The sequence below is a fragment of the Lineus longissimus genome, chromosome 12 (assembly GCF_910592395.1).
Source record: "Lineus longissimus chromosome 12, tnLinLong1.2, whole genome shotgun sequence".
In the NCBI taxonomy this organism is placed as follows: Eukaryota; Metazoa; Nemertea; class Pilidiophora; order Heteronemertea; family Lineidae; genus Lineus; species Lineus longissimus.
In genome coordinates this window covers 13837412-13864729 of record NC_088319.1, presented here as the reverse complement: position 1 = coordinate 13864729, position 27318 = coordinate 13837412, and the positions used below count along the sequence as shown (strand labels likewise).

The 27318-nt window shown below is 42.2% G+C and overlaps 3 protein-coding genes across 4 annotated transcripts; 2 read left to right on the top strand and 1 right to left on the bottom strand.

Moving 5' to 3' along the window:
• The first annotated feature begins 2 nt into the window (after positions 1 to 2).
• On the top strand, positions 3 to 7535 carry LOC135496777 (exocyst complex component 8-like). 2 transcript variants are annotated; one of them, XM_064786288.1, is made up of 15 exons: positions 3 to 61; positions 432 to 581; positions 717 to 812; positions 1266 to 1363; positions 1908 to 1958; positions 2989 to 3131; positions 3517 to 3670; positions 3901 to 4051; positions 4239 to 4400; positions 4636 to 5013; positions 5211 to 5344; positions 5449 to 5568; positions 5844 to 5946; positions 6170 to 6360; positions 6738 to 7535. In XM_064786288.1, exons 1-15 carry the CDS (start codon positions 4 to 6, stop codon positions 6906 to 6908), a joined length of 2160 nt encoding a protein of 719 aa, XP_064642358.1. In that variant the 5' UTR covers position 3; the 3' UTR covers positions 6909 to 7535. The 2 variants fall into 2 exon arrangements, with proteins under 2 accessions (XP_064642358.1, XP_064642359.1); XM_064786289.1 differs by lacking the exon at positions 1908 to 1958.
• Positions 7536 to 7635: 100 nt separating this feature from the next.
• LOC135496778 (speract receptor-like) lies at positions 7636 to 20123 on the bottom strand. The gene is made up of 20 exons (XM_064786290.1): positions 19665 to 20123; positions 19143 to 19343; positions 18168 to 18321; positions 17653 to 17817; positions 17013 to 17278; positions 16328 to 16502; positions 15716 to 15891; positions 14915 to 15096; positions 14537 to 14663; positions 14018 to 14188; positions 13061 to 13237; positions 12789 to 12951; positions 12280 to 12423; positions 10358 to 10541; positions 9961 to 10101; positions 9470 to 9593; positions 8984 to 9227; positions 8631 to 8729; positions 8120 to 8211; positions 7636 to 7853 (listed from the first exon to the last, which is right to left on the bottom strand). Exons 1-20 carry the CDS (start codon positions 20106 to 20108, stop codon positions 7731 to 7733), a joined length of 3552 nt encoding a protein of 1183 aa, XP_064642360.1. The 5' UTR covers positions 20109 to 20123; the 3' UTR covers positions 7636 to 7730.
• Positions 20124 to 22080: 1957 nt separating this feature from the next.
• On the top strand, positions 22081 to 27135 carry LOC135496803 (uncharacterized). Its single transcript, XM_064786320.1, has 10 exons — positions 22081 to 22253; positions 22363 to 22614; positions 22956 to 23148; positions 23420 to 23513; positions 24006 to 24162; positions 24431 to 24587; positions 24872 to 25048; positions 25451 to 25573; positions 26172 to 26258; positions 26464 to 27135. Exons 1-10 carry the CDS (start codon positions 22239 to 22241, stop codon positions 26766 to 26768), a joined length of 1560 nt encoding a protein of 519 aa, XP_064642390.1. The 5' UTR covers positions 22081 to 22238; the 3' UTR covers positions 26769 to 27135.
• The last annotated feature ends 183 nt before the right edge of the window (positions 27136 to 27318 follow it).

Genomic DNA, 27318 nt, shown 5'->3' with positions numbered 1-27318 from the left:
AAAATGTCGTCCGAAGGCCTGGGGAGGGTCTTGTCAAAATCTAATTTTGATGCTGATGGATGTATGTTCTCATCTGATTCTCTTTAAACAGAGATTTTTGAAAAGATAAAAAGATAATCTTTAATTTGATACCAAATATGTGCTATTTGCTATTGCTGGTTTTTAGTATTTAATGGTTTATATGGAAAAAAATTGGAGTTTTATGTATTGCCTGTATAATACACTGTATAAACACAGAGCTACACACAACACATTGACCTTACTGGGGTCCCTGCAATGCATTTAGGCCGGGGATAAAGGTAGAGCAGCCATACTTGCATTTACACAATCCACGCACAGCATATCAGCTTAAGTGCCTCACTATCTCTTCATTCTGTGGGCAGTATGTCCATCATATCCCAACTATTATCCTCAATCCTGTTAATTTTCAGTTGTTAAGAATGTGTCCCAGGGAGGAGAAGATGACTTGTTGTACACGCGACAGAAGGTTCAGGTTTTGGCTGACGACACTGCCTTGGCATTGAAGAAAAATGTCTACAAAAACTATTCGCAGTTCATTGAAACTGCCAAGGAGATTTCAAGTATCCTTTTCAGTTTCTTTTCATCGAAAAACAAAATAAGAAGACTTCCATTTGCAACCTGAAGTGAAAGATCAAGGCTTCACCCCAAATATATGTACAAAAATCGGTTGTCTATTCCTTGATCATGGTGTTCAGTCCTTGAGGGGGAGATGTACCAGCTCAGCCACATGCTGACAGAACAAAAAGCTCTGCTGAATGTCATGAAGGAAATGTCTCTGGTCAGTGACAAAGGTACGTGTAGGGATAGCATGTTGGGAAGTCTGCATAAAATCTAGGATGAGTAATTTCCAGATTTTGGAGGATTCAAGTTTTTCCTCTCATAAAAAGATCCTAATTTGATGGCTGTAAAGGAAAGATCTGTGCATCATTCAACTCTCCATTCGAATTTTCGAAATCGGACAAAAAATAACCATTTTAGAGGGAAAGTTTGCAGGGCAGTTTAAAGGACAGCATTGAAAAACTCAAAATCACATGAAAAACTTTTCAGTTTTGGGCTATGGACACATCTACTACTAGTCTAATCTTCCCCTCTTGTCCGATGCAGGTAATTTGCAAGCTTTCCGTCTTGCACCACTTGAGTTCCCACATCCATCCCTTCGAGACCCGAACACATTTTAACATCGTCACGTCATGTCATTCCCGTTCAGTTGATCAACCCCATAACTGTAACTTTTCTCATTTTAGCTGACACGCCGAAAGGGGAGGAGGAGGGAGAAAAGAAGGAAGATGATACTAGACAACAGAATCTTGCTTTCTTGTTGGAGAAAGTAGAAGGTTGTTCAGTGAGTATTTGTCACATTTTCTCTCAGCAGGGAAATAGCATTCTCCTATTGCACGTCATTGGATCGTTTCTTATACACTCGCAGGCCTTTGATCGAGTGTATTTTAGGAACAGTAAGAAGGTCTGCTATTTGTGAATGGAAAATGATTACAGTCTTATTCTAACTCACGCACAGACTTTGCAAATGCAATGTGGTGGTATGCAGTTTTTATTGCATTATTAGTTTGCCATAACTTCAGTTGCCTGCGTAAGAGGGTCATATGAAAGTAGCCTTGCATGACAGTAATTGGGGGGGGGTGCATCTGGAAACAGATTCATGTCACGCTGCCACATCACTTGTGACATCTGGTGAAATGTTGGAATTCCACCAGATGTCACAGGCGATGTGACTCTGTTGAGTGTTCTGACGTCGTTCGCCATTACGTCATGCAGGTCGTCTATACCGTCTGTGAAATGTTAACACTGCTGTGTTGATTCAAATATTCTTTCATCCTCACAAAATATTTTCTTTCTCTTCTCTTCCTGCTAACTTTGATAACATCTAGAAACAGGTTCAGAACCTGTCACCCCTCTTTGTAAAAGTGGAAGGTGCAGCTGTAAGTGTATCTGAATGGTTAAACCGTGCATGTTAAGTACCACTTTCCATGGGTAGGGGTGGAAGCATCTTGATTTGGTGGGAATTCTTTTATCTGTTGTATTCTAGTGTATACATTAAAGGTAGCATTCTGTTTGTTATTTCATGAACGCATTTGGTGGGGGAATCTGCTAGCGTTAGAACTTCATAGTTCTTGTGTCATACAATTATATCATGTCATAATTCATTACTGGTGTCATGACCCTTTTGGATTTTAGCCAACGGTATGGAGTCCACTAAAGGCTAATGACTGTCCACCTATTGGTGACTGTGGTACTCTGTTAATTCAGTCTGAGATAAGCTGTTCCATTTATAATCAGAGATTCATAGTCCTGTCAGCAAAGTTCTTGACGCCAGGCCTAAAATGTTCATGTAGATTTAGTCATGGCTTTTGGTGGTAGTGAATTGTCTTGGCTGTGTCTTTGGGTAAAGAAAGATTTCTCAACTGCAAAATGTAGTATTTATTTGGTGTTCGATGTTTCACTGTATAAAAGTGCCAGTTCATTTGCATGGCTTTCAATCTCCCTGATAGAAGGTTTGATTGTTTATGTTAGAGTAATTTGAAACTTCGCTATCATTGACCTGTGGACTGTTTTATCACAATTTGTCAGAAAAAGTTTAAGAAAAAAGGTACTGCAATTCAATGCTTTAGTGATCTGCAACTTTGGCTCCTAAACATTTTGCTCAGCACGCATGAGAAAGTTACAGTATCCAGCACCATCAAAGCAGGGTGTAATACTCCTTTTGATCAACACCTTGATCAGCAGAAGTTGAAACAAAACTTCCATAATTTGCATTCAGTTAGGCATAGACATAGTAACCAAGGTTTAAACCAAGCATTACAAAGGTATAAACGATTATTCATGAAAAAAGATTTCATACACATGTACCATTCTGGGCACGATGGATGCACAAGACCATGCCTCTTTTTGTGATGAAATATTCTTGCGTGTTTTGACGTTCATCTTTTAAAATATCGTTCGATATTTCAGCGAGTGACAGAGGTTCCAGGGCGATACCTGATTCATGCCAGCGATTTGACAGAGCTGGACTCTGAAACGTTCTCAACGATCCAGCGAGTTCATGCGTTCCTTCTCAACGATAGCATCATGATCGCATCGTGGCTGCCACAAAGGTATGTTCTCGTCTGCACGCGTCATCATTCAAGTGGTGGAATAGATACCTCTGGCTCTTTGATACTAAACCATAACCGTCCTCCATTGAGACTGACAACTGCTGTCCTTAATCTAGAGGTGTTCTTATTACAGAGGTTCAATTGAATGGAAAACCAATTCAGACCAAAAGCAGTGTCCCTAATAGAGAAGGTGTCTTGCTTACAGAGGTGTTCACTAAGATAGGTTCTACTGTATTTCAAAAAAAAAAATGTACTAACTTTTAATCCTCCCTCAGAGTCAGATAAATCATCAAATTTAGGTGATGACCGCTTTTAAAAAACTCGCAAAAACAGAAAAAAGATCAGAAAATCCCAACTATTACACTAATATCTTGTCACTTTTCAGAAAAGGCCCTGTGAAGTACAAATATCAAGCTCTGTATGAGTTAGACAACCTGGCCGTGGTCAATGTGAAGGATGTCGGACCGGTGAAAAATGCCTTCAAGATTCTTATGTTTCCTGATGCGCGGATGTACCAAGCCGAAACCCAAAAGGATAAAGTATGTCCGCTGTCTTTTCATGTCCAAGAGTTGTGATATTGATAGTGGAACTGGCTCGGTTTCTGCAGGAGTGTACGATAGGTTCATTTTGTGTACCCTAGAATAAGTTGAGGGTACGTGTGCATACCCTCAAAAAACAATAATGTCACAACTGCAACCTAGTTTATTGACCTGTCTGTATGGAAGGAGTCTTGATCGTCAAATGTTATGGCTGTGTTCTATTTTTCCAGAGACAGTGGCTGGATGTTCTTGAAGAATCCAAGAAGAAGAAAATGGCATTGGACAATCAGAAGCGCGAGTCGGTGATCAATTTGAAGCTTCCAGAGTCCAAGTCGTTGAATCCATTTGAAACGGGAGCTAACCCTTTTGAAGACAGCAATCGTAAGTAACGACTACAGTGGAACCTCCCTTAGCGGACACCTCTCTATTAAGGACACTAGTTTTGGTCCCAAATTGAGAGTTCCATTCTATTTGACCTCTCTAATCAGGACATGATTTGACCCCTTACATGTACTGACAATTGATTTAGTGGCCTGTGTTTGAAATCTTGTCGATTATTTCTTCACAGCTTTTGATGACGAGGACGAAGTCGACCACACCCCAGTTGAGCGCCCCCCTCCCCCAGACAACCACATGCTCTTGCTCAATTGGGTGCAGGAAGTTCCTGAAGATTTGGACGTCAGCATTGCGCAGCGGGACTTTGAACATGCTGTTGAAATCATTACAGTTGGTAGGTTCAATGGGCTCAAGCTCTTAAATTTTTCTGATAGGTGGCACATTTCATCATACACTCCAAGAGTCTTAAACTTTGGTATGTTAAGATGATATAGGCATCTAAATAGGTCGTGGTACATGGTGGACGAAGAACTATCGAGTGCTTTCCGTTTTGTGTACGTTGCTCCTTGTATTTCAGCTGAGCACCGGGCCCTTGGGTCTCTTGTTCACTCATGTATTCTCTGTTTCAGTTAATCAGCATCTGAATAGTGCGCCGAAAACACCAGCACTGATGGAGTACAGGGCAAGAATTGAACATCGTGTTAAAACCCTGACCGATGTCCTTGTGAGCGAGTTGCGGGTGTCGCCAGAGAGGTCGCTGAGAGGTGGGCCCCGTGCGGCAAGGAGAGCGGTCACACAGCTCATCAAACTGGGCAAGTCCGCCCAGGCTTGTGATTTGTTCTTAAAGAATCGAGCAGCGATTATCAAGTACAATCTGACCCAGGTGAAGTTGGAAGGTGCATCGTCGTTGTACATCAAGAAATTCTGTGATGTTTTCTTCTCTGGGATGACAGATACGGTAAAGGAATTTCAAAAGGCATTCCCGGATCACCATGGATGTTATTCAGGTAAAAACGCACTTACAAATTAACAAATAATTTGGTGGAGTTTACTTGTCAGATTCTTACTTCTCACTGGCTCATTAGTGTGTACATTTGGGCTTTCTGGACTGGTCACATTCTGACTTGTCTGACCCATTTCCTTATGGCATTTTATCACTTACACAGAGATATTCCGGCCTAAAGGGGCTTATCTTTCCTTTCAGCATTCCTTGTTTGGATTCAAGAAGAGATGAAGGAGTTTTCTGTGATGTTCCGTGACCAGGTGTTTGCTTCAAACAAGGTGAACCTGACGACCGTGGCTGAATGTGTGGTGATAGCACGCCAACATACAGATGAGGTGAGAGAAAGTGCTTTAAGGGTCGACCATTGGTACCACCATTAGATTAGCTATTGTGCCGCATCAGCCAATTGTAACAATGTGCAACGTTTTCTTGTTTTCAGTTGACCGAACTTGGCCTGGAGTGCACTTTTGTTCTAAATGGCCTTCTGCAGCCAGATATCGAGAAGCTCATCATCGATAATCGGGATCAGTTGGTAGAGGCTGGCAAACACCGTGCTGCTGTGAGTATCTTTTGAAACACTTTTGACTACATGTGATCCAAAATCGGGTAGTACAAATTTGCCAGGCCTATAGTTTGCTCCAGGAACTATAACTCCATCATGTCCCACTTCTAATATAGTCAAAACTTCTTCCGTCCAGAAAGTGAGGACATTGTGTATGAGAGATGTTCCCCAGCAAAATGTTCATGCCATGCCATGGCTCATCATGATGACATACTGGCAACTACTGTTGTTTTTTCTTTCTCATTGATTAATTGTTTGTAATATATCTACAGGAGGACCTCTGGCGCCCGATGAATCTAAAGACCCGGTCGGCTATGAAGATTTACGTGGAGGAACTTAATGAAATAGGACTTGCTGTGGTCAAAAATCATGTCGGTAAGAAATCTAACACAGAGTTCAATAGAAAACCTGGCCAAAGTGCCTTGTGTTTGGACTTCAGCTTCACCCCTTCGGTCTCTGAATAGGAAAAAATTTGTCGATTGAACCAATATCGGGTCTCCCAACTTTTTCGAAATGATTGTATCATTGACCTAACCAGAGTTTAAGTCAATAAGAAATTGACACATGCATCTATATCTGGCCTACCATCTTTTTCCAGATGACTGTAGCATCAGCTTGACCAACAACACCTTGAGTTTTAGTCGGCTGTATCTCAGCTTCGTCGACGACATGTGCAAACTTTACACGGAGGAACTCCAGACCTATATTGTCGCTGCACTCGCCGACGTCTTCAAGTCACAAGTCAAGCAGTATGAGCGGTCATTGAAGGCGAAGAAATTCATAAAAGATGTAAGTAGCCGTTTTCATTTGTCAGATTTTCTGCGTCTCATCTGTTGTTGGCCTTGCGTGAGGTACATGTAGCAAACCATGTATGACTTGGTCTTACTGGTCTTCTTACAAATGGTGGCACTGTCCAGGCAATTGCATACCGGTAGGTATATCGGGCCTCTCGCTTAGGGATTTTGAGGGGAAGGCAAAGTCTACTTTGATAGGGTAATTAGCCTTCACAAGTGCTGTCTAGTCTGTTCAAGGGATGCTAACTTTCTGACGTAAAAAAGTTTGGTTATTTGGATTGACTATACAGTCGAGGGTTCCACATAATTTACCTTGCCATGATATCGAATTTGTCAACACACATTCGATAAATCTTTCTCTGCATATTTCAGCATAAATTTATTCTGAACAATGCAACATTCCTGATTGAGACGGTGCTTAAACTAACGGAGGAGAAATTACGACGGAAGACCGGCATTTCATCGTATCAGATGTACGAGCTTCACACGGCTATGAGGAAGTTAAAGACGATTTCAAAAGATGCCACTCCAGAAATGGTATAATTTAGGCAGACTTTTTGATGGGAGTTTTGCAATATCTTCAAGGAAATGTCAAGAAATTGTGCGTGGAGTTATTCTGATATACCACGAGAGTCGTATACTGAGAATTGATAAGGAGTAAGAATGTCTAAGGAATACATGTATTACAGCCTCTTATTTTGGTATACATGTAAGTCTTAGATGAATGTCCATTGACAACTTGCATACAGTAGGAGTTCAGTAGAACATGGTCCATTGAGTTGTCGGTGGGCATTTATCAAAAGAAGTGAAAAATAAGAAAAATGACAAATCATAGTTTAGGTGAGTTGTACAATGTTTATTATTCTCTGATGGAATACTATAACATTTGTGTACAAGTGTGGTGTGGCCAATAAGAACACATTTGTGCTTGTTATTTAAGATAACTTAGGAACATGTGTGACATTCGTGAATGTGCAGGGATAATTTTGGATGAAAGCAGTACAGAAAAATTAAGATTTTGAAGAAAATTTTCAACATGCAGTTGCACTCTTATCGATCTGAAGTCAAAATTATTAATGCAATTGGTAACGACTAGTCTTTGTTAATAGTTGGCACGATGTAATATAATAATGTGTCATGTAATAAATAATAAAAACTTCACATAAAGGTTACCATTGATTGGTTATATTTAATACATGTACTCAGATCTAGACGTGTTTGATTTGAATTTCATCTTGACAACGTCTTCTTCTGAGTGTCTTAACATTCGATGAAAAACCTCAGAACCCAACTGGGACATGCTAGTAAAATTGCTTATTTGGACCAGCGGCGAAATCAGGTACAAAATGTCGGCCAAGTTCCCCTTCATTTCTGAACAAAAGAATCCAAGGAATCGCCAGACATTCGGACCGTTTTCTTCTCGGCTTTTGCATCCAGGCTGTCCGCATCATGCGATAGTACCCAGTGTGTAAGGATTTCTCCCTTACCCTACAAATAAACAGAAGACATATTTCTTTAAGATATAGGGCCTAATCTTTTGATTAGATCGTGCACCAAAAGTGAATGATATTACGATTTTGCTGTTTAAACACCGTAACATGGGTCTGAGACTTGGAGAATCTTTTAATTTTAGGGTGTGACATGCCTGTTAGTGCATTTTTTTATGTCAAAGTTGCCTTGATTTATAGGCATTTTTCATGGCATTAGACAAGTTTATAGAGGGCAAGCTACTCTGTTTTTGTGTTGTGCGTTACCTTCATGGCTACTAGTCCTCTCTCTTCCGTGACAAAACCACCACACTTTTCCAGTAGTTCCAGGCATTCTGGCGAACAATGGATCTTCAGGGCTGGAATGTTCAAAATTTCTTTGTTGAAGGGAATTTAACACGGCCAGATTTTTTGCCAAAATGTTTACATTTCAACCAGCCAAGAAAAAGGCCTTCTTATCCCTGTTCTAGGCCCAGTTAGCTACATTCAGTCTACGGAACTCGTGATCAGGTAGTCTTTTTTCCTGATGCACAGAAAATGTTCCAGTTAGCCAGATTCTGTCTGCTGAACTACGTAGTGATTAGGTAGCGTTCTATTCAGAGCGGAATTCCATGATAGGTGACTTGGAACCCTCTCTTTGATACTGACTGAGGACATATTGCGTCAGCCCTGGGCTTGTATTTTTCTGTAACATGTAAATGCTTTAGTTAATAAATCAAAATTATGTCTAAAAAAAAAAAACATAGAGGGAAAAAATTGATGAACTGAAACAACTTACGTAGCCCGTTTGATTCCATTCGGGACGCTGTGTTGACTGTGTCGCCGAATAAACAGTACCTGGGCATCTTCAATCCAACCACGCCGGCAACAACTGACCCTGCAATCGTAAAAAGTTATGATGACAAGGGAGACCAGAGGGGCATATGATAGTGGTAGGGAAATCAGAGAGGCATAGTGGTTAGAATGCCGGTTCTTAATCTGGAGGTCGTAGGCTCAAAACTAAGAGGGATCAGGTCCTAGTTGGACAGGCTGATATGCTGCCATTTATAGCCGAGCAGAATAACATTCAGGCTAGATATTCTTTCAGGATATAGTAGAGTCATTCGATGAGCATAATCTCAAGCATCTCACCAGTGTGAATGCCGATCCTCAACATGAGTTGGTGTTCTGGTTTGTGTCTCACTTTGAACACCTTGATGGCTCTCAGAAGGTGCAGCGACATTCCAGCTATCTCTGCAGCATGTCTGATACCGTTGCGTATGGGTAGCCCGCTCACGACCATGTAGGCATCACCAATCGTCTCAACCTTGTAGACGTCATACTCCTCTAGGATGCCATCAAAGCATGTGTAGAGGTCGTTGAGAAGATCCACAACCTGAAGTTTTAAGAGGATTCTGATATTAGAGTGGCTACTGGGGATGAGATTTGGGGCACCTAGAAACGAAACGGACAAAGTCCTTCTAAAACCATCAACGTTGACGAACATAAATGAAAATCAGTTTGAAAAATCAGTGAAGAGGTCAGGTCGCACGGGTGGCAGAGTGAATTGGTGGTCCCCTCAAAAACAAGTTTCGGAAAAAATTACCCCCTCCCCGTGCTCCTTCCTTGAACTTTTACCTGTATGGGCGTACTGGCAGACGATAGTGCCGTGAATCCCACAATATCGCTGAAGTATATTGACACACTATCAAACGTCTCTGCCTCAACCCGTTTCCCAAGCTTCAACTGGGCCGCAACCGTCCTAGTTGGAAAGAAAGAAAATTTAAAAGGTCGAAAAACGTGAATATATGCAGGTTAATGATGGTTTTAGTCATTGGTCGGTGCTCAGTTGGTACTGCTGTTTATGCTCCCAATTTAACCATTCCACTGCGGTGGTTCAGTGCGGATTTCAGTCCTGAGCGGTATGATGTATGCTACAACGTGACATCTGATCTTGTCACTTTGGTAACATCTGATCCAATCACTTTGGTAACATCTGATCCAATCACTTTGGTAACATCTGATCCAATCACTTTGGTAACATCTGATCCAATCACTTTGGTAACATCTGATCCAATCACTTTGGTAACATCTGATCCAATCACTTTGGTAACATCTGATCCACTCACTTTGGTAACATCTGATGAAGGAGTTCATCTGTTTTCTTCTTCTCTTCAATCAGTTCTCCCGTCCTCTCCTCTATGATACTTTCCAAGTTGTTGGCGTAACGCTCCATGATTGACACCATGTTATCCATAATGTTGGATTTACTGCAGAGAAAAGATGGTGCCATATAACTACATGTAGTCCAATAAACTCCCTCACAGTTCCAGAGTGCTCAATCCATCAATTTACCCCAATAACAAGTAAAAACTAGTGACATGCATAAACTCCTCGATTTTGGAGCTTGTTGTTGTATATATGTTGTGGTGAGGGCGTTCACCTCACAAACATAATTGTCACTGCTTTGAGCTTTAGCCATCTATGTTGCTATAGAGTAGGTGCAAAGTACATCTCTCAACTTACAGTCCCTTGGACAATGGCTTCAGTTTTGACCTGACCTGGCTGAGATCTGGGCGTTCATAGTAATACTCGGCCCAACACATGGCAATGGTGTCTGTAACAAACTTTGGTACGGTGTCAAGCTCAGCGAGCTTCGGTCGGAATGGTCGATCTGGGTCCTGGTTATGTTTTACGAGTTGAATGATCTCTGAAAGGGGAATCGATGAACTTTCTTTCATTTGGTTAAAGAGTTTTAATTGTTAGTTCAACTAAAGTTTGGAGGAAGCAGTCTGCAAAGTAGCATTGATTGTCAGTATGCCAATTGATGGCTGAACCAATAGACTCGTTCTGTCCTCGGCCATAGTGATCTTTCATGCCACTGATATCTAATCCAATGACACTTACCCTCTGGTCCAAGCTCACGGATGCCATAGAGACCATTCTTGCCACAGATATCTAATCCAATGACTCTTACCCTCTGGTCCAAGCTCACAGCAGCCATAGTGATCTTTCATGCCACCGATATCTAATCCAATGACTCTTACCCTCTGTTCCAAGCTCACAGTTGCCAAAGTGATCATTCTTGCCACAGATATCTAATCCAATGACTCTTACCCTCTGGTCCAAGCTCACGGATGCCATAGAGACCATTCTTGCCACAGATATCTAATCCAATGACTCTCACCCTCTGGTCCAAGCTCACGGATGCCAAAGTGATCATTCTTGCCACAGATATCTAATCCAATGACTCTTACCCTCTGGTCCAAGCTCACAGTTGCCAAAGTGATCATTCTTGCCACAGATATCTAATCCAATGACTCTTACCCTCTGGTCCAAGCTCACAGTTGCCAAAGTGATCATTCTTGCCACAGATATCTAATCCAGTGACTCTTACCCTCTGGTCCAAGCTCACAGTTGCCAAAGTGACCATTCTTGCCACAGATATCTAATCCAATGACTCTTACCCTCTGGTCCAAGCTCACAGTTGCCATAGAGACCATTCTTGCCACAGATATCTAATCCAATGACTCTTACCCTCTGGTCCAAGCCCACGGATGCCAAAGTGACCATTCTTGCCACAGATATCTAATCCAATGACACTTACTCTCTGGTCCAAGCTCACAGTTGCCAAAGTGACCATTCTTGCCACAGATATCTAATCCAATGACTTTACCCTCTGGTCCAAGCTCACAGTTGCCAAAGTGATCATTCTTGCCACAGGTATCTAATCCAATGACTCTTACCCTCTGGTCCAAGCTCACAGGTGCCAAAGTGATCATTCTTGCCACAGATATCTAATCCAATGACTCTTACCCTCTGGTCCAAGCTCACAGATGCCATAGAGACCATTCTTGCCACAGATATCTAATCCAATGACTCTTACCCTCTGGTCCAAGCTCACAGTTGCCAAAGTGATCATTCTTGCCACAGATATCTAATCCAGTGACTCTTACCCTCTGGTCCAAGCTCACAGTTGCCAAAGTGACCATTCTTGCCACAGATATCTAATCCAATGACTCTTACCCTCTGGTCCAAGCACACAGATGCCATAGAGACCATTCTTGCCACTGATATCTAATCCAATGACTCTTACCCTCTGGTCCAAGCTCACAGATGCCAAAGTGATCATTCTTGCCACAGATATCTAATCCAGTGACTCTTACCCTCTGGTCCAAGCTCACAGTTGCCAAAGTGATCATTCTTGCCACAGATATCTAATCCAATGACTCTTACCCTCTGGTCCAAGCTCACAGTTGCCAAAGTGATCATTCTTGCCACAGATATCTAATCCAGTGACTCTTACCCTCTGGTCCAAGCTCACAGTTGCCAAAGTGACCATTCTTTTGCCACAGATATCTAATCCAATGACTCTTACCCTCTGGTCCAAGCTCACAGATGCCATAGAGACCATTCTTGCCACAGATATCTAATCCAATGACTCTTACCCTCTGGTCCAAGCTCACAGTTGCCATAAGGACCATTCCTGCCGTATATTTCATAAAGAATGAAGGCAATCGCATAGATGTCTCCTTTGACTGTACCAGTTCCTGAGTAATCACGCAGAACTTCAGGTGCGGTCCACAGCATTCCTGAAATTGTGAATAAAGCACAGCATGACAAACTCTCACCTCGGGGTATTGAAAATTAAAATTCCACAGAGGGAGAAATTGTTGTGTTGATCTTGATGTTATGTCTTATGAGCTCAAAACAGAGCAATTTATAAGTCACAACTGGCAGTGCATTACTTCACATCCTTCAGTTGTTTCTCACATAGCTTGTGGTAGCAACTCAACTTTTGAGGTAAAGTCTTTGGGAAGTGCAAGGAATTATCACAATAAAATGTTTTACGTTGATAAAATGGGCGTTAAAGTGTTGATTAATCCAGGTTTCTCAAGAGAATTTCGTTTCAGATAACCTCCTCAAGAGGTATTCTACCCAAAATGACCTAAATTACCTTGATATGTAGAGTGTGCCTCCATGTCTTTTTTCTCTCCCTCCCGGAAATCAGTCAAACCAAAATCGGTCAGCTTGAGTACCCAACGACTGTCAATTACACAGTTTGATGACTTCAAGCTCCCATGGCAACAAATGAAACTGTCATGGATGTATGCCAATCCCTTAAAGTAAAAATATAAGTTCTGGATGTTGTTACCTCTGGTAAACTTACTTATTTAAAGGAGATCAAAATCAGAGAAAAAAATTTCGAACTTTATCAAAGTATCTCACCTTCAATATGTCATTCACAATGGATGCAATGAACATAGAATCCAAGTTGATTTCGTCGTTTGCCAAGACATCAGAAAGAGAACCTCGCTGGCAGTATTCCATCAGAACACATATGTTGGGTGCTTCCACGCAAGCTCCTAGGAATGAGGTGATGTTGTCATGGTTCATTTCTTTCATCTGAAATTGAGAAATGTGTGTTTATACCACATTTAATGGTTTATCACCAGTATGAATCCCAGTACGGCTGTACATATTACATCTCCATACCACATTCAATGGTTTATCACCAGTATGAATCCCAGTACGGCTGTACAGATTACATCTCCATACCACATTCAATGGTTTATCACCAGTATGAATCCCAGTACGGCGGTAGAGATTACATCTCCATACCACATTCAATGGTTTATCACCAGTATGAATCCCAGTACGGCTGAAGAGATTACATCTCCATACCACATTCAATAGTTTATCACCAGTATGAATCCCAGTACGGCTGTACAGATTACATCTCCATACCACATTCAATGGTTTATCACCAGTATGAATCCCAGTACGGCGGTAGAGATTACATCTCCATACCACATTCAATGGTTTATCACCAGTATGAATCCCAGTACGGCTGTACAGTTTACATCTCCATACCACATTCAATGGTTTATCACCAGTATGAATCCCAGTACGGCGGTAGAGATTACATCTCCATACCACATTCAATGGTTTATCACCAGTATGAATCCCAGTACGGCGGTAGAGATTACATCTCAATACCACATTCAATGGTTTATCCCCAGTATGAATCCCAGTACGGCGGTAGAGATTACATCTCAACACCACATTCAATGGTTTATCACCGGTATGAATCCCAGTACGGCTGTCCACATTATAACTATAGGATTTCAAGTTCATGCCAAAATGGTGGTGCCAACATGTATGGTCACCCCTTAAAATACTCACCGCTTTCAGACCCCTCTTGAGCTGCCTGGTAATCACAACATACGATACATTGATGCGCTTGATGGCAACTGTCTTGTTCTTGAAGACGCCCACTTCCACGAACACCTGATCCTGATGACTTGCGCCGGATCTGTTGGAGCGGAGCGATGTATGGGACTGCATCAGACTCATCTGGAAATAAAACTACTGTAAAGACTTCTTCTCTGAGCCATCCTGCCAAAGTTGACGAAATTGAGTAATGGTCAGTCTCGTTAGAGTCATATCAACACTGCATGCCACAGACTGATGTTTTGTACTGTCTTTTTTGTTGGAGGATCCTTATCCTTTGCCCCCTTGGTGGTACACTCCGGGTGTTGTGGACCAACTTCATCATGAGAAGAGACGATCGTGAACAGGATGACCAAATGCACTGCCTCCGGACTCTACCTTGGTGTTGGCTCAGGGGGATATTGGCCACACAATGAAATGATGTGGTTTGCTGTGTGCTGATTGGGAGGACGGATATGGCCTTGAATTTACCTTGGAGGCCATGGGGCCGCTCCTTAGGTTGCTGTGGGACCTGTTTCCACCCCTCTTTGGGATAATAATGTCCTCCCAAGCCACTCGCCACAGCATCTTCTCAAGTTCCTGTTCATATTTCCAGTTTCTGAAGAGAAGGAAGACATATAGCATTGCAATCACAATTTTTTTACGAAATAAACATTAAAATGAACATACTGGTAAGTACATGTATAAGAGAACCTCTCTATCAAAGACACCCTTAGCACACACAAATGAAGTCCTTTTAAGAGAACTGTCTTACAGCCTCCAGGGTTTTCAAAGGGGCATTTACTTCATTTTGAAGGAGTTCCAATTAATTGCTTCAGGAATACAAGGTGGTACAAACCCTTAACTCACCTGTAAACGAAAGAGCCTAAGAAAAGAAATATCAGCATTACACCCAGGGCAACTCCTGTTGCTATCTTCCAGGTGTGATCTTCTGGGATTGGTGAGCATTTATCGCCCCTGAATCCACAGTTAGGTTCGTCTTTGGGAGGTCCATCTCCAATCCATTGGATCGTCCCCTCAAGCTTCAGTACCTGTTGTAATGGAAAAATAGGACCACACTTCTTTTTTACGGTTACACTATAAAGGCTTATTTGAAATCACTATTTTCATATTTGAAAGTCTCAAATTCTATTTCAGAGCTTTGAAAGAAGGGACAACGTCTCTAAAAGATGCTTTAACACTTTCAGCCCCACGTGCCCCCCTCCCCTTTTAGATCCCCAGGAAAAAAATCTATCAGAGATAGCTCAATAAGGTATTTTCCAATAGCTTTCCCAAGACCAGAGGAACCGATTACTATGGCCCCCTAGCTGTATCTTACTTTTCTCCTTGAAAAGTGACAGAATATGACCAAAAATACCCCCTTTTTAGCACTCCCGACCCCCTCTAAGGACATACTGACATAACCAGTGATTATTTTGCGTACGAGGTATGGGTACCAAACCCTGTATCTCAGGATGCTCAAAGACAGAGTCAGTTTCATTATTACCCTGAAGATGGCGTTTGTGTCGTTTTAACGTTAAATCGCTTAGAGAACGAATACGCGGCTGGAGGGCTATTTTTGCGAAGGTTGGCATTTTGGCCGAAAAAGTGATTTGGATCTACGTCGGATGGCACCGAAAGTGCTCTGTTTCGGGTTTGCTGTTTACTTACTAGAGTATCATTAGGTCCTTTCCAAAACGAGCCAACTTTATATAGTCCAAATGGGTAGCTTTTGTTATCGGCATCCCTCTCTTTGTTCGCATAGCTGCCCTGCTGGATGCTGGCAACGCTGAAATTGCCGACAGCCTCCGCATTATCATCCAATTTGGTATCAAATCCGTCAAAACCTGAAGAAGAACTTACTCTAAACATGGTGAAGTATTCCTGTGACCTGGTCTTATTGAACCAACCTGGATACGCTTGCCATATCTGTTCAAGTTCGAAGCCATAATACGACAGTTTCTGTCCTGGTTTCTGTGTGCGGAATTTGAAAATAAACTGGCAAATGCAAATGTCCATGGATGCGCAAAGTCTCCTTTTGGTATACATGACAACCTAAGTGCCCACATACTCTAAATTAACATGCAGCGATCGGAAACTGGTTGTACGCGCACGGGGGGGGGGGGTATAGTTTACGCACTATACGTATCCACACAGCGCTATTTACGTCATGACTGCCAGCCATTTGCTTCTGGTGTTGCCTAGTGCTAGATAAGCGCACTAAATACTGTTGAGACATTGTAAAATAGATTTTACATGAACGTTGTCTACCATTAACCTTACTTTTATAATCCATTCCCCGTAGCTGCTCGTTAACCTGCAACCCGTCAAAAAGGGAGATACTTAAATTGTTGTTGTTGATTTCCTTGTTGTATTCAATAATCTGATGTATGGCTTTGGCATAGAGCAAGACTGCGTCATAAATTGCTGCAGAACGTGGATCTTCTCGTAGCGCTGCCTGAAGTTAAAAGGACACCGGTGTGAAACTTCATGTTTTATGTTATACAACCCCTACGAAGAGCTATGACGAAATTTGTAGTATGAAAGATCCGTGTTTTATAACGTTGCTAAAATATTGTCTGCTGGATCTTCTCTGATGCCGGGAATAGTATTCCCCACCCAATACGATCATATCTATTGGGTATACCGTGGTCAATAACAAATTCAAGTAAAAACACCTCTTCTCCTCAATTTGGGGCGGGAAGAATTTCGGACAAAAAGCACTTCAAAAAAATTATGAGTTGCCGTATACTTATGTCATTCATGTTGAGGAACAATGTAGGGTGGAATTATCATTCAGTTATGTTTGAAGCCCGCCTCCTCTTGACTGATAATTAAGTCCCTCGTTCAGCTCAAACGCTTTGAGCGAGGACCACTTTTTGTTTTATACTGCCTCAAACAAAACCAAGTTTCCTTGGTTCACACGCGATTAGCTCACTCATACTTTCTAGCTCAAATATTGACTCACCTCAAAGAAGCTCTTATCGTTTTGCCAATTTCGGTGCATTCTGCGGACAAATAGTTGGGTCAATACACCGATGTCAGCGAACATTTTCATGCCGTCAATGTACTGCAAAGATCGTTCATCGTCCACTTTCAAACTGTTTGCCGAGCGGCCGATGAATGCGGCGGCACGTGTGAGTTTATAGTAGTCCGAGTAGAAAGTGACGGGCATCGCGTTGTGTCTTCCAAGTTTAGATTCGAGCACTTCGGGCCTTGGATTTCCCGAAGTTTCTAACAAAAGAGCCAAATTAATATGTTTATATCAGAGTTAAGGGTTCTGTTAGTGTCTGGGATGAAATATGTACATGTACTGTACACGGCCCAGTTGTTCAATCAGCGTTAGTGACAAACGCCAGCGGTATAGCTCATCTTAATGCCAACGTTACTGCTAACGCTGATTCATCAACAAGTTAGTTATATGCGAGTATCCGGTGTATTTGAGGCCGATAAATGCAAGATTGTTATAATTATCTTCAAGGGTTCACCCGTATTAGAGGTTACAAGTTTTAATTTTTTCAGTTGTCCCGTATTCTCGGCTCTCGGCCGCCGAACCGCCGAGGATACAGGCGGAAATGACGCCATGAAATCCCAGGAGTTTCTCTTACCGAAGTTCTTGAGCCACACCGTTGGATCAGCAAGATTATACGTTCCCCCGCTTCCCGTTCCTAGGATCAACACAAAATATTCACCGGATAAAAGTAGGCCTTTCGCATGAAGTCTTAAAAGGAATAAGTAGGCGCTGGTTTTGAAGGCAGGGACCAAGATGTAGACTGGAAAAAAAATAGTTAAGTTGAATTTGCTCTTGACAAAGATTGTTCAAGCAGATCATGCCGATCTATCGTAGTTGTGCGTATTATCCACCCTCATCCAGATGCGTATTATCCACCCTTCATCCGGAGAGGATGAGACTGTGATTGGTGTTCACCGCCGGCAGGTTCGCATGCAGCAGATGTGCATAAAGCGACCCTGAAAGGGCAACTTGGGTGTGTGATATAGTTAGCCATGATGATGATATATCTACTCGCCACCAAGCACCGGAGGGAGTTTTGTCGTACATGTATGTGATCAAGATCGTAACGACAAAAATCGCTTGTCTGCAGAGCGCTTTATAGGGACTTACTCCTGGTGGTGTTGTAGCTCCTGTCGATAACAGAATCCATGCTGTTGATGGCGCTCTTGTCATCGATAGTGTGAAAAGGCGTTATTCTCTCCTCAAATAGGGCATTATACGTGTATTGGTATTCTTGTATTTTCAACTTCTCAATTTCTCCCTCCTGAAAGGCCAAGAGAGGTCAGTGTCAATGTCGCGCTGTGACAAGATTAACACGAACGTATGCTTGGTGTTGAATGTGCACTTCGCACAGTTGTCGCTAATTTATGTCCACTTAACCCCCGGGCAGTATACCAGGCCTATTGGGTGCGAAAACCTTGGCTCTGGGAAAATTCGTCCCCGGAAAATTCGTCCCCGGAAAACTCGTCCCCGGAAAATTCGTACCCAAGGAAAATTCGTCCCCGGAAAATTCGTCTCCGAAGAAAATTCGTCCCCGGATAATTTGTCCCCGAGGATACTCGTCTCTGGAAAATTCGTCCCCGAGGAAAATTCGTCCCTGGAAAATACCTCCCCAGAAAATTTAACAAAAGTTGAAAGTTTCTGACATTACTTTCTGGTAATAACTACTACTTACTACTTTCGACTTTTCTCATTCAGTGTAACATCTCTTTACTACCATACTAGCTAGTTACCTACTCCACTTTTTTCATAGTAGGTAGAGGTAGGCAGGCGAAATAATTTATATTTTTTTCAAATAAGTATTTTTACTGGTCAGAATGAAAGAAAAGCTCTAAATTCATCAATAAAATATTTCGTCTGCCTACTTCTACCTACTATGAAAATAGTGGAGTAGGTAACTAGCTAGTAGGGTAGTTACACTGAATGAGAAAAATTGAAAGTAGTAGTTATTACTACAGTCCATTCGACAAGAGTCTTAGAAAGTAAAGTCAGGCGATGGGCTGCCCAGGGAGTCTAATACGGTATGTGTTGGCCGAAAAATGCCTTAAAATGCCAGAAACCTTACTTCTAAGAGTGCAGTTATACCTTTTTGAACTTCTCCGTGATGTCCTTGAGATCGGCGACGGAAGGATTATTCGGTACGTAGCCGTGAACCAAGGTGACTTTAGTCCAGTTAAAATGCCTAAGGAAGGCCATAGCGCTGAGTACCATCTTTGAGGCACTTGCTGCCGCGCTTGCTACTGTGGGGTACAAGGCCTTGTCCGATATGGCAGACTCCGCGCAGCCCTGGTGATGGTAGAAATCAAATTAAATGCAGTTTGGAAGAGGCACGGTGACTACGGGATAGACTCTTTCACCAAGCTCTTCCTTCTGCTCAGTACACGGAATAGAGGGTCGACTGAGGTTCCCTGGGGAAGAGCACTAGTTTTGGTCCCAGATTGGTTGTTTCAATTCAAATCGACCTTTCTAATCAGGACACCCCTCTATCAATGACAACAATTGTCAGTCCCTTGGTAATAGAGAGGTTCTACCGTATATCAAATACGCAATATGGACCGACTGATCTTTCTTATCATTTACCTAAAATGCACTTAAACCATTACTCACGTTGTAAATGACTGGCAAGTTATACGCTGCGGCAATTCTTGACTCCACCCGGCAAGTCGTCAGAAGACCCACAACTGCCGCGACGCTGTTCGCCCCCATCGTCACATCATTTAGAGCTCGGATGGCATACACCTTCTGGGCACCGATATCAATAGCTTGAAATCGCAGTTTATGATTTGGTAGGAGATTGGGGTCATTATTGACTTTATTTATTGCCATACCAAAACATCCGAAGTCCCCTGCAGAAGATTTGTCACTTGAAACAATGGTTCTTCTCCCGTCTCCGCTTATATTTGCTATGTAGCTGTACATATATGCGATTGTGATGTTCTCGGGCTCCTGAGTAGTAGTGGAGTTTGTGGGGCCCTGTGCAGAAGTCAGACCCTGGTTCTTGATGTGCAAGCAGGCCACTACAAGAGCTGTCCAAAACATAGAAAGAGCCATCCTGATGGGTCTATATATACATTACAATAGTCCAGTCAACTTGTGTTTACGAGGACATAGTCACAACAAGACCGATTGTAATACGTATGTCTGTCACTGTCCTCACGTCTGAGATTATCCTTATCCGTGAAAAAAATGACAAAAGAAAGGCAGTGAACGAGTATCAAAATCCCCGTCCATGAAATACTCGGCCTCCTATGTAATCCATTTCGTCATCCTGATCTTCTTTCCTCGGTGTACCGGGCGGCAGGACGATGCCAGTTAACTGCGTCCGGAGTGTTCCACAAAACTGAACGATGTTGTTGTGAAATTAAACCTGCGCGGTGTGATAAGGCGATGACGGTGACGGTCCTTAACGGAGTGTGTCGCCGCCAAGTTTTGTGATTGTCTGCTTCTGATCATTAGCAGCCGTTCGTTTCGTTCAGCGCGCACGCAACAGGAGGGTGCGGGAGGGGGTGCACTGCTGGTGCGTGTGGGGAGGGGATTGAAAAGATGATATTGAAGCGCTCGTGAAAAAAATATAATAAATGACCACCTGTGATTAAAATCGCATGCGACGATAATTACTCGTTTGTGATGGTCCACCATTGCAGGTCGCAGTGACCACCCCTTTACAGCACCAACAGGATCATTGAAAAGTAATTGGAACTACAAGAAACGATGCACTAGAACGGGTTGTAACCTTAGGCCTGCCTGAAATTCGGAAGCCATGTCCAAAACTGCCTCCCAACACTAGTGGAAATCATTATCAGAGAATGGCATCAGTGTAATACTTCAGGTGTAGGCGCATGGTGGAAACTAGGCACAATACAGTCCTGGCAACCCCCTAGGTAGTACCACGCCCAAGTTGTCCCTTTAAGAGGCGCCTAACCCCTTTTCATCTGGCAGTGATGATTAACAGCGCATGAAAACGAAAATAATGAGAGTAAATGGACTGCCATGGTCGCAGTGGGAAAATGAGTTTATTCCATGCTAGTAACAATCAGTGGAGTCTGTGCGCGATACACCTATGATAATAAACAAACTTAACTTTACACCTGAATGATTTTCTCCGACGCCGTTCATTCGATCATATCCATCAATTTCTGCAACATTATTCTCGGAATACAGTTTATCATATTATACCCTAAGTGAAGTGATGCGGCAGACTAGACCACGAAAACCTCCCAAAAATGCCTCGATGATTTTCTACGGCCTGAAAGCTCTCTACTGCGGTCTCGAGCTTTCAGGCCGATCAATAGTTTGGTTACGCCAAGGCAGAAAACAAGAGAAAAAGCCTAATTGGTGGTACCGGCTATACATTGTTGGGGAGGAACCAAGTAATGCACGCAACGGGCGATTGCCAACTGCTGTTCGTCGCGCTACATTGTTGGATTGCTTGGCCGGAGATTATCCAGAAGGTCCACAGCTCGAAGGCGTATCAAACTGACCGGAAACGACATTATGTATTTCCGTTTCGTCATGGATAAACAGGAAGCAGGTGAAAAAACCCTATGGAAAATGCGCACGCACGTTATTGCCAATACTGCACGGATCGATCGCGTGCTGCTCTAACCCGGCAGGGAGTGGCCTGAAAATCTCACGCAACGGATGTGTTGCAAACCTGACACCGTATTCGATGATTGTGATCGTCTGGGCGACTTTTGTACGATTTGATTTCCCGCTCTGTCGCACTCTCCATCGCATCTACAACAAAATATTTATGATGGGCGTATTCCCCGTTTTCATCATTCTTGATAACAGCAGGGCCGAAAAAGCGAACATTAACCCTTATATCCTCAGGATGTAGGCCTATAGAAGCACAACTATTTGGGACCAACGCTCACAATAGGGCCCGACGCCAGACATTCTACTCCGGAAACATTTTTGACACTTTCACCGTGTTTCATCAATTCGTGCGCAAAAGTACACACCGCCTCGGGAGTGTAGAACTGCGGTTCAGATGTTGAGCATGTTTACACTTGGCGACGACCACAACGCTATAGTTTTTTACTTTCATTTCGATTCAATCCTTATTTTCAACCATTTATGCATGGTTATCGCTTATTTGCACTGGTGCATAAAAACGAATGATTCCTCTACTTCACAAGTGAAGCATTCCTATCTTCGATCACTCATCAGTGTGTTTAAATGAAGCCAAGAAAGGTACTATAGTTCATAGTGACATTCACAGGCACAGGGTGAACCAAAAAAGCATGTTCCCACTCAACCATGTCTTGGCGTGACTTTATCTTGGCCTCTTGTCTGATTTCAGGAGCCAAGCGAGAATGCACTCCAGGGTGGTGATTTGGAGGAGATCAATCCGATCCTGGATGAGAGTCACATTAATGATGATGACTGCATTGTCATTGATAAAGAGGATAAGTCAACATCGGACAACAACGTGAAGGAAACCCCTCTATTCCCCGATGACACCCAGGGCCATGAGGGACACACTGCAAAGGTTGCAGCTCCTGAAACTTTGAGACAATCTCCTCAAAGTGATGGAAAAGTTACTGTAGTTGTTGTGAGTTCATTCTTAATCTTTTCATTCGGCTATGTTATGTTGCATCTACATCCAAAATAATCCTCATGTACCATGACAGAATTGGCTGTCTGCTGTAGTATAAACTAAACCCCTCAACAAAAGTAAGTTCCCACTGAAAGTGATTGGTCATATTCCTGAAATTCCATCAAACGCCGAGCAGAAATTTCACCATTCACGAAGCAGAAATTACACCTTTCACCTAGAAGAAATTCTACCATACTGGCATACACCGTACGTGTCTCCTGATTTTTGGTCATGATCTGAATTTCTGAAATAATCATCTATTTCTGAACTTGATACATTTGTGTCCGTTCTTTCAGGAGATGCTTCCAGTTAGCCATGTCAGTATTTCGCAGTCTTCCCCAGCCATTCTTGATCATCTCACGGTCACTGGACTCCCTACCAATGGTGTCGTTTCAAATTCGGCTCGTTCCCTGCTGAGTCATTCTGGATCAGGGGCAATATGCCTGGAAGAAGTTGTGCCTACAAATTGTCAATTAGAAGAAGAGGAAGGTATAAGCTCTTCTGTTGTAAAATTTTAATGTTGTACCGGTATCACATACATGTAAGAGAGGGTCTCGGGCTGGAACATGAATTTTTTAGAAATTTAAGTGCCAAATACTAAAAAAGTTTTCTGGCCATCGTGAGGGCTAAAATTTAAAAAAAAAAATTTTATGCCCTCTTCCCTGTAGCGATTTTGAAAAAGGGTTTGGACGTGAAATGTGTTCTTAAGTTTTACCTGCCTGGTTGCTGCTACTCTACTTAAATGTGAAATTTTTTTCAGAGAAAAAAGATTTCTGGAAGATGTCTTTGGATGCATTTACTTCCAAATGGAGAGGGAAAACAAAAGCAGATAAGAAGTTACCAAAGAGTGTCAGGTTTGTTGAGAATTCTAAAAAAACTTGTGCTCGAGCATGCATCTCAAAAATTCCGAAGTCGGAAGAAGCAAAAGCGGCCATGGCATCCAGATAGTGACTACTGTACAGATTGGAGGGCAGTATTGCAATTATGTTATTTTTACCTGCATGTATAAGAACTATATCTTATCGTTAGCCTCGTAGCATAATTGCCCAACTCATATTAATTTTGAAGGTTTTGAGAAAAATTAAAGAAAACCATTTTTTTAGACAACGCTTAGGAAATTTTTATTCGAACTTTAACATAAACTTATAACAGATGTCTCAACTTTTTTAAGACCATTAAATAAGTAAACAATGCTTGAATAACACAGAAAAGTGACATAGACATAAAATTTTCACATTTTGGCCAAAATATGACTTGGGCAATAATTATGCTATGAGGCTAACGTTATGGCAAATCGCTTGCTGAATTGAAACCATTTATTTGAATTTTAACTTGTATATTTTCAGATCTTACTACCAAGCACAAGACGACTTGATAAAAACGTTCGAAGAGACGGCAGACTTTGATAGATCCGATGATTTGACTCTAGAATTGGAAGCCAAGGACAACAAAATAAAACACCGGTCGAATGTTCTTGCCAAGGTGACATTGGGAATAAATTTGGTGAGGTTTTTTATGAATAGCGTCGATATTTCTAAGATAAATACAGTCAACGAGTTCAATTAGGTTTTGTTGAAATTGTTGGAACGAGACACTTCCCCTGATTTATGTGAATAAAGTATTTGTGCATGTGCAATTTTGAAAACCCTCATACTGTACTAACCTAGTGCCATAGTTTATACTGCTGGACCTCGCAGTATGGCCACTGGCCCTGTGTTTTCCCAGTCTTTCCGATTTTCATATCTTCTCAGTTTTATACTTTCTCTTTCAGATATTACTCATTGCAAAGCTGGCTGCCTCGATCCTGTCTGGTTCTTTGGTTGTTATCTCTAGTTTAGTGGACAGTGCTGTCGACCTGATGTCCGGGATTGTGATCTGGTGGACAAGTCGGGCAGTCAGGAAAAGGAATCGCTATGTTTACCCAGAAGGTATTGACAACGGATGTCAAAAATTATACAGTGGAACCTCTGTTAGCGGACACCTCTCCATTAAGGACAACCTCTCTATTAAGGACACTTGTTTTGGTCCCAAATTGGTTGTTTCCATTCAATTTGACCTCTCAAACAGGACACCTCTCTATTAAGGACAGTACTTGTCAGTCCCGGGAGTGTCCTTAATAGAGAGGTTCTACTGTACTTTTAACCAGTATTGGTATTTACCCCCCCCCCCCCCCCAAAACAAAAATCCCCTGAAGTCTTTTACTTTTTTTCAGGAAAAACTCGTCTTGAGCCCATTGCCATTGTGATTCTGTCTGTGATAATGTCTGTGGCCTCGGTGCAGCTGATTGGCCAGTCCATCCAGTCCATTGTGAGCATGGCAGGCCTACCTGGACAGGAGGGCGCACCCGTGATGGACATTCCAACTGTGGTGATTATAGGATTTACTATTGGTAAGATAGGCTCGGTGAATGTTATTACTGTCAGCAGAAATGTTAGTTCTTTGAAAGCAATGCCGGTTCATCTGGAAAATACAATCCAAACTTAACTTCTCCGGGATCAAACTGTGGCCCTGTTGCCTGGTAGGCAGAAGGGTCAATCACTAGGCTATGAGACTGCCCCAATATGATGTGACTATCTATTACCAAACCGACATGGTCCTTGTCTCAATTGATGACACTTTTGAATACATCCTGACTCTCGTGGGTTTACGTCAGCACTACATGTATCAGGCGTGAGTGACTTGGCACAGGTCAACGTATCGTAGACAAGGCAGCACTGCTCAGGGCTCCAGTTGTTGAATTCAACTCGAAGCAAATGAATTTTCAATTACAATGTTATGTCTTTTCTTCCAGTTTCGAAGCTGATATTATTCCTCGCCTGTAAAGCATTCCGGAGTCCTATGATTGATGCGCTGGCGCAGGATCACAGGAATGATGTCTTTTCCAATGCAGGAGCCCTCACCTTTGGATACATAGGTGACTAATGCCTTATAACTCATCTCCTTTCTTTTTGTACGTCTCAAAGGTTGGAAACAGTTATTTTGGGTGCATTTCATAAACCATTAAAGGGAACTGAAACCGCCAAGCCAGTTCGTATGACCTCGTTTTCATTTCCCGCGTATCGGGTGATCAGAACGAGGCATGAATGAAACATGGCCCCCAGCTGTCAATCATTGAGTGACGTCACTACTATGGAATTTACTACGAAAACTAATGAATGAAAGATCGCATGACTCACGTGATTCTCACATGATTCTCAATAATAACAAACTGAACTGCGCATGCTCGGGCACTGGGGGCGGAGCTACAAATCTGAACTCGAATAGGAAGTTGGAAGTTTGACTTTCTCGGGCGGTGAAAGTCGAAAAGTTGAATAAATCGCTCGGCGGTTCCAGTTCCCTTTAAGTTAAACACTTTCGCTCTCCAAAGTTTGCATAAGTTCCCAGGGCAAACATACATGTATCAGCCTTGGAAAAATACAGTTTACAATTCCTGTATATCCTTTGAGTGTAATTGCGGAAGTAATGCACTTCGATTGGGGCCATACTAACAAGTATTTTTATCCTCTTTTCAGCATACAAACTGTGGAAGTATTGCGATCCCCTTGGTGCCATATTAATGAGTATTTATATCTTCATCAGCTGGTGGATGACGGGTGCCAGTAAGTAGAGCCTACAGCTCAGTAAAAGAGTTGACATTTTTCCATAACGTTCCTAAAATTAAAAGTGTAAATTTGGTAAATAATAGAAATTTTTCAATTATTTCAGTTATTCAAACTAAAAAGTGTATAATGTTTTTTGTGTCACCCAGTACTTTTCGTACATGTACACATATTCAACTAATACATTTTCCTCTTGATATTTCAGAACAAATAAAGATGCTGACTGGGTACACAGCAAAACCTCATTTCTTGAAAAAGCTCACATGGGTTTGCCTGAACCATAGTGAGGAGATCCGTTACATTGACACGGTGCGCGCCTTCCATTTTGGAACGAATTACATCGTCGAAGTGGATATCGTACTCCCGGAAAATATGACTGTGAAGGAAGCGCACAATATCGGCGAGCCTCTTCAGCAGAAATTGGAAAAGATGCCGAATGTGGAACGAGCGTTTGTTCATCTGGATTACGAGTTTGAACATGATCCCAACACCGAGCACAAAGTTGTCTGAACGAAACGGTCAGTTGTCGAAAGATGTAGGAATCCATCTGAATCTTTAGTGTGTTTTGTACTCAAAAGCTCAGGTATCTCTCTGAATGTCACTGTATTATATAGAGGCAATGACGTCCAATTCAAGAAGGGACTGAAGGATGTCATCAATAGTTAGAGTTCCTGTTATGCTGGAGAAGGATGTACCTTCCTAAAGCACAAGTTCTTTTCTTAGGGAAAAACTCCGCAAAGTATACTTTTTTGTGTGATATTCAAACTTGTCTCAAATTCTAAGGTGCTTCTATCATATTTAAATCAGGTTGCCCTTGTATATTCTGTCGTAAAAATAAAATATTACAAGAAACAAAAATATTCTTCTTTTTTAACTTTGGGTATGTTTGTGATCGAGATTACCATGGCAATAAAAATAGGGATGGATATCAGGCAGGGAATCCGGGATGCACTACAGACATCAGCGGGTGTTATGGTATAAAACATGTCTTCATTGGGAGTGACATTTTGACCTGGTCTGGACAAGTTCAGGTGCGGCAAAGACTCGTACATGTACATGT

Bases quoted from the DNA above. Each gene is read 5' to 3' on its own strand.
- LOC135496777 (XM_064786288.1), top strand. From the start codon at position 4: ATGTCGTCCGAAGGCCTGGGGAGGGTCTTGTCAAAATCTAATTTTGAT. The intron at 5,947-6,169 runs GTAAGAAATCTA...ATCTTTTTCCAG, and splicing joins TGTGGTCAAAAATCATGTCG to ATGACTGTAGCATCAGCTTG. The intron at 6,361-6,737 runs GTAAGTAGCCGT...TGCATATTTCAG, and splicing joins CGAAGAAATTCATAAAAGAT to CATAAATTTATTCTGAACAA.
- LOC135496778 (XM_064786290.1), bottom strand. From the start codon at position 20,108: ATGGCTCTTTCTATGTTTTGGACAGCTCTTGTAGTGGCCTGCTTGCAC. The intron at 19,344-19,664 runs GTGAGTAATGGT...TACCATCACCAG, and splicing joins ACTTGCCAGTCATTTACAAC to GGCTGCGCGGAGTCTGCCAT. The intron at 18,322-19,142 runs GTATAACTGCAC...TTGGCCTTTCAG, and splicing joins TCACGGAGAAGTTCAAAAAG to GAGGGAGAAATTGAGAAGTT.
- LOC135496803 (XM_064786320.1), top strand. The intron at 25,049-25,450 runs GTAAGATAGGCT...CTTTTCTTCCAG, and splicing joins GATTATAGGATTTACTATTG to TTTCGAAGCTGATATTATTC. The intron at 25,574-26,171 runs GTGACTAATGCC...TCCTCTTTTCAG, and splicing joins CCTCACCTTTGGATACATAG to CATACAAACTGTGGAAGTAT.